At 38.0% G+C, this 6389-nt stretch overlaps 1 protein-coding gene across 1 annotated transcript; it reads right to left on the bottom strand.

The window, feature by feature from the left end:
• Positions 1 to 534: 534 nt before the first annotated feature.
• On the bottom strand, positions 535 to 2064 carry LOC143753097 (E3 SUMO-protein ligase ZBED1-like). The gene has a single exon (XM_077245630.1). The coding sequence runs from the start codon at positions 2062 to 2064 to the stop codon at positions 535 to 537; it is 1530 nt and encodes a 509-aa protein (XP_077101745.1).
• Positions 2065 to 6389: the final 4325 nt, after the last annotated feature.

Here is a 6389-nt window from a genome sequence, read left to right as displayed (position 1 = left end):
TGTGGAGTCTAGGGATGGGCGATACCAGTTATTTTCTTTTCGATCCGATACCAAGTACTTTCAAGACAAGTATCGCCGATACCGATACCGATACCGATACTTCTATGAAATATTTTTATGTAAGTGATTTTATAGAGTATTTTGATAGCAACATTATTAATAATAAATAAAATGGACATGAAAACGTTTTGCTTATGTTTATTAACAAACACTGAACACTTTTACCACATTTCTTCCCTTTATAGGTTTTTGAGATGAAACAAGTTGACATTAACATTTTCCTCTTGAGCCTGTTTTTTCTATGACTGATAAACTCTACGGCTTAAAAATAAAATAAAATAAACCCCTGATAAAAGACTGGAATGCACTGAAAATCAAACCAGGGATGACTGTTAGGCTGAGAACACTTCAAATTATTTAAATGTCAAACTTGAACCTGAACTTCAGGCAGAATTTTAAGTTGGAATCTTCATATGTGCATGTACTGATATACACAGCCAGCATATGTAAACCATTAAATGATTTAGAACTGATTTAAAGGTTTTTGTTAAGGAACAAGAGAATGTTGACATTTTTCCCCTTTAGTCTGTTTCTTCTTTGACTGATCAACTCCCCTGCTTTGGAAAAAATTCTCTCAGAAGGGACAGATGATGCAGTGACCCCAAGATATTTTTTTGCTAGTTTGCTGAGAGCTGGGAAGGTTTGTTCGTGATTTCTCCACCAAACTAATGGGTCTTGGTTACGGGGAAGTACTTTTTCCTCTGCATAGCGACGCATTTCAATTATGGAATCGCTGCTTCCTGATTGTTGTTGTTGTGCTGATAGAACCTGTGAGTCAAAATCCCCCCATATGCCTCCTTTAGCTGTAGATGATGCAGTACATGGGGTCATTGGAGGAGTCTCTGATGATGCAGAGTTTGCTCTAGGTACTGACACAGACCTTAGGGTAGATGTTGAGGTAGCTTGTGGTGCAGCCGCCAAGTGGACATCCCGCATTTCAGATAGGAGTCGCTTTTTTACAGCTTCTACATGATCCTTGTCACGAAATGCCAGGTGCTTAAACCTTATGTCAAGAAAGGTGCTGGCACCAAGACTGTGTATGGTTTCAATTCCACGGAATCTCCGCTGACATTGCTGTGCCAGTTCTGTGGCAAAAGAGCTTCCTTGACGCTCAGTGGCAGCAGATGCTCTAAGCAGCAGTGATACTAGGGGAATGACCTTTGAGACAGAAGTGTATTTTTCTGCTGATACTTCACGTGTTGCCTCCTCAAAAGGTTTCAGGGCCTCAATGGTTAGGTGGATAACAGACCGCTCTTCAGTTGTAAAGCACAGGTCACTCTTTCCAAGTAAACAGAGGGCTGTGGTAACTGGATCTATTTGTTCATGTAGCCTCTCCAACATGTAGAAAGCTGAATTCCACCTGGTTTCAACTGAAATTATCAGTTTATGTTCTGCCACTTTCAGTTGATTTTGTATCTGTTTAAGCTTCTCTGTGGCTTTTGTGCTGTGGTGGAAAAAGGATACAATGCTTCTGCATTTTTCCAGCAGATGAACGGTCTCCGGAGATGCCTTTATTGCATCTTTGACCACCAAGTTTAATGTGTGGGCAAAACATGGATAATGCATCCACCCAGCCTTATGCACTGCAGCAACCATATTTGCACCGTTGTCTGTGACAACTGCAAGCACCTTTTGAGTTATGCCCCATTCTTCAGCTATTCTTTTCAGCTCTGCACTAATATTGTCAGCTGTGTGCTGTACACTGAAATGGCAGGTTTCTAGCACAAAATTCTCCATTTGCCAGTTGTCAATAAAATGACAGGTCACAGTTAAATATGCCTCTGTGGACCTTGAGGTCCACATATCTGTTGTGAGAATGACATGGTTTGCATGTTGTAATGTTGTCATTACGTTGGCTTTACATTCACCATACATATTGTTAATTGTACACTCCATCAGCTTTTTCCGGGAAGGGATTTGGTAACGTGGATCAAGAATCTTGACAAGAGCAATAAATCCCCTGTCTTCTACAAGTGAGATTGGCTGGAGGTCCCTTGCAATCATCTCTCCTATCCCTCTTGTAATTTCTGATGCTCTCTGCGAGTCATCTATAAAATATAATACAGAAATTATGTTCTTAAAGCTGTGTTACAGGCATTAAGAATTTATAATGATAGTAAATCTCTCCCGTATTACTGGACATTTAAACTGTCATTTGTTTAATAAACATTTTTTAAATGATAAATATATAAATGATTTAATTAAGAATATCCACCAGATAGCCTATCAGATAACAGAAATAGATATAGCTAATGAAAAATGTTTAAAGCAAAATATCCAGTTTAATATTCTGCTCCACATAAAATACTGTAATTAATATCTTCATATCTGAAACAGTATATATTGTACAAAGTAGCCTATAGCTATAAATAACTTGACTTTTTGTATTCAAATAATCTAACCACCACTTGATACCTGGATAACGTTGACCTCTCTGAAACCATTCTGCTAATGCACTCTGCCTCGAGCCAGAAGATGGGGGTCGTGTCTGTGTTACCTCCTCTGCTCGCTTCAGCTGCACTTCGTCGTGCTCTGTAGGGTGTTTTGCTTTAAGATGTTTTGTCAAATTTGTGGTATTGCCACAGTGGCGTATGTTTTTTTTACAAATGTCACACGAGGCTTCAGTGAAATAACTCCAAATTACGCTTCTTTTTCTTTCACTCATCGCAGTCATGCACTCGAACACCTTTTTAAACCTGTCTGCGGGACTCTGCGCTGACTGAGTGTGCTGATGTGCTCCTGCTGGACTGGTAGTGAGAGTGAGAGTGTGCGCGCGCGGTGATACAGCGGAAGGAGACGTAACGTGAGCGAACGCGGTGATACAGCGGAAGAAGATATAGTTCCCATTGACGTTATGCTTTAAGTGTATTTATATACAATAGGGTGTACTACTAATTTTAAAAATTAAAAAAAATAAACGTAATAAAAAAATAAACAAACAGATAGTATCGATACTTGTTTTTGAGGATCGATCCTTTTGATACAAAAGCAGTATCGAAAATATCGATACTTAAGGATCGATCCGCCCATCCCTACTGTGAGGCTTTGTGACGCCGTATCGCTCTCTAAACTGATCCGGGCTCAGTCTGAGGGCCTGCTCCACCTCTCCCACTACATCAACAAAAGTACTGTCACTCTTAGTGTGTGTGTGTGTGTGTAGAGCTGAACTGTGTGACTTACAAGGAATGTTGGTTGCTCCTGGAATAAATCCTGCTTCCAGCTCATCCGGTTCACGAACATCGACGAGCTGGACGCTTCGAGTGGACATCATGAGCTTCAGCTGCTCGTACGTCACCACACCATCTGAAACACACGACGGGTGAGTATCGACAATCTGCTGCTGAGAATTCATATTTACATTTACATTTATTCATTTAGCTGACGCTTTTATCCAAAGCGACTTACAATTGCTATATGTCAGAGGTCGCACGCCTCTGGAGCAACTAGGGGTTAAGTCTCTTGCTCAGGGACAGATCGGTGTCTCACAGTGGATTCGAACCCAGGTCTCTCACACCAAAGGCATGTGTCTTATCCACTGCGCCATCACCACCCCTATGTGATCTATTGTATATGATACAGTCATTACACACATCACTGGATATCTGATATTTTGGTTATGGATAACTCCAGATATATGAACTACAGCAGCTCCAAAGAAGGTTCAAGTGACGTGCCAAAACTATATCTATTGCTTTATTTCAAACATAATTTTTTTTGGGGGATTGGTAAGATTATAGGTTTTTTTATTTTATTTGAAAGAAGCCTCTTCTGCTCACCAAACCTGCATTTATTTGATCAAAAACACTGTAAAAACAGCAATATGAAATACTATTGCAATATATTTTCAATTTAATTTATTCCTGTGATCAAAGCTGAATTTTCAGCATCATTAGGCCTACTCCAGTCTTCAGAGTCACATGATCCTTCAGAAATCATTCTAATATGATGACTTGCTGCTCAAGAAACATTTCTGATTATTATTATTATCAGTGTTAAAAACAGTTGTGCTGCTTGATATGTTTCGGGAAACTGAATTAATTCATTGATGAATATAAAGTTACAAAGAACAGCATTTATTTGAAATGGAAATCTTTTAAACATTATAAATCTCTTTGTCACTTTTGATCAATTTAATGCTTTCTTAAAGGTATTAATTTCTTTAAAAATGATTAAAACAAAATCTCTTGCTGAACCCGAAGCTTTTAAAAGGCAGTGTTTTATCTAAATACTTTATGGGAGCACTTTATTTAGGTCCTAAACTTGATTCTATGATGGTTGTCATTCAGGCCATCGTGGGTGTAAATGTCAAATAATTCCTAGAAAAATGTAAATTCAGCTAATTTAAACCATTAAAGGGTAACTAAACCCTAAACCAACTTTTTTTTAGTTAATGATCTGTAAGAATGGGGCTTTATTAGTGCTGTTCATTGATTTGAGTAACTTTTTTGACATTTGGGTATAAAGTGTTTTAATTCTACAATATATGGTGTAAAAACGTCTGAGTGCTGCCCTCTTCAGGTTGAACGGTGGCTACTGCAGTTGAATTTTCCTATTGGATGTTTGGGGTGGTTCGTGACGTTAGCAGGCTCCAGCTCACCACACCCTTGGCAGTATAAAACCATCTTGTTTCGTCAAAACCACTGTAGCGAGTCAGGAGTTGGAATTGCGAGTATTGAAAATGATCAGGATAGAGTATTTTAGCATCTATTTAGCATAGCATTTATAGTTATTTAGGCTCTGCCCACTTTTCCAGCATTTTTCAAATATTGCCAGTGGGTGGAGTCAGGCTCTGACCACGGGGTTTAGTTACCCTTTAAAGAGAAAGGATATGTATATGGCAATGCTAGTAAAATGGTTGGGCCATCTATATAAATGTTCATTTTAAAATTTAGTTTGTTTACTTTATATTAGGGCTAGGCGATAAAACGATAACGATAATGTTACGACCCTATGGGTTGCATTTTGTTATTTCTCTGTTTGCTTGTCTAGGAACATCATCTGATTGGTTCCTACAGGATGATTGGAACACCATCTGATTGGTTTCTGCATGGTGATTGATCCTCTATCCTGATTGGTGCAGAGTGTTTTAAAAGACACATCATCATTTCCTAGAGAGGCAGATTGGGTTTTTGTGAGTATTTGAGTGTTAAGAGTATTTGAGTGTTAAGAGTATTTGAGTGTTAAGAGTATTTGAGTGTTAAGAGTATTTGAGTGTTAAGAGTATTTGAGTGTTAAGAGTATTTGAGTGTTAAGAGTATTTGAGTGTTAAGAGTATTTGAGACTGTGAGTACTGTTTGTTTGTTTGAATTGTGAACTGTCTTTTATCTAAATATCCCCATTGGTATATTTGACCCTTTGCCTGCTTACCGACACCGATTTGGACTGCCCTTTTCGGTTTTGTTTGCCTGATTGTAAATATATTGTACACATTGATTTTTGGGAAAGTAGGGAGCTTGACGCCATTCTTTTTTTTATTGTAAACTGTTTGAACTCTGTTAGGGAGTTAGCTTTACAGATTGTATATTCGTTTTCTTTTCTTTTGGGTTAGGGTTTAGTAAGGAGGTTAAAGACAAGGTTGTTTTGTTTGTTATTTTGGCTGGGTCAGCTCCTGAACCACAAGTCCCATATTAAGAAAATGAATAACTTTTTTTTGTTCCAAATCTTGTAATTCTCTGACTCTTTCATGTTGCGCCTCTTCCTCTAGACGGGGGTGTAACAGATGATTATCGCGATATCATTTTTCTCGATAAAACGATATCAAGAGTTCAATAAATGTTCGATAATGTTTATGCGCCAAAAGTGGAACTAAACTCATTTGAACCGCGCGCCACACGGACCATTTATCCGCTCGGCTCAAATTAGCAAAGAACACAAATGTCCAGTTTAAACCAGTTTAAAGGCAGATGAAACAGCGCTGACAGGAGAACAGGAGAAACACTGTGCGCAACGATAGTCAGAATCTGAATTGATACTAAATCCATTTACCATGGATTTACTGTAACGTTAGCCTAGTAATATTAACTGCACCATGAAGTGTGGGATATACATATTGAATTGTATTAGCCTATATTATTAATGTAGACAATGTATTAAATGACTAATGGAATATAATTACAGTATTTAATAATGTATTTACGCTACTGTTTTTCATACAAATACCATAGAAACCATAAAGTTACATTTTGCCATGATGTGAGGTGCTATAGGCTATGCCTGGTTTTATCTGTGGTTATCATGATCTATATGCATGATACTGGATGACCAATGGTTAATTTTAATAAAACTCAAACAGTCAGAATATTACATTTTACCAAATAAAAATGTGGTCG

Source organism: Siphateles boraxobius, unplaced genomic scaffold (assembly GCF_051911475.1).
Source record: "Siphateles boraxobius isolate OS27281-9 unplaced genomic scaffold, OSU_SipBor_1 272, whole genome shotgun sequence".
Classification (NCBI taxonomy): Eukaryota; Metazoa; Chordata; class Actinopteri; order Cypriniformes; family Leuciscidae; genus Siphateles; species Siphateles boraxobius.
Note: the sequence above shows the minus strand (reverse complement) of the source record. Positions and strands in the feature narration are given on the sequence as shown.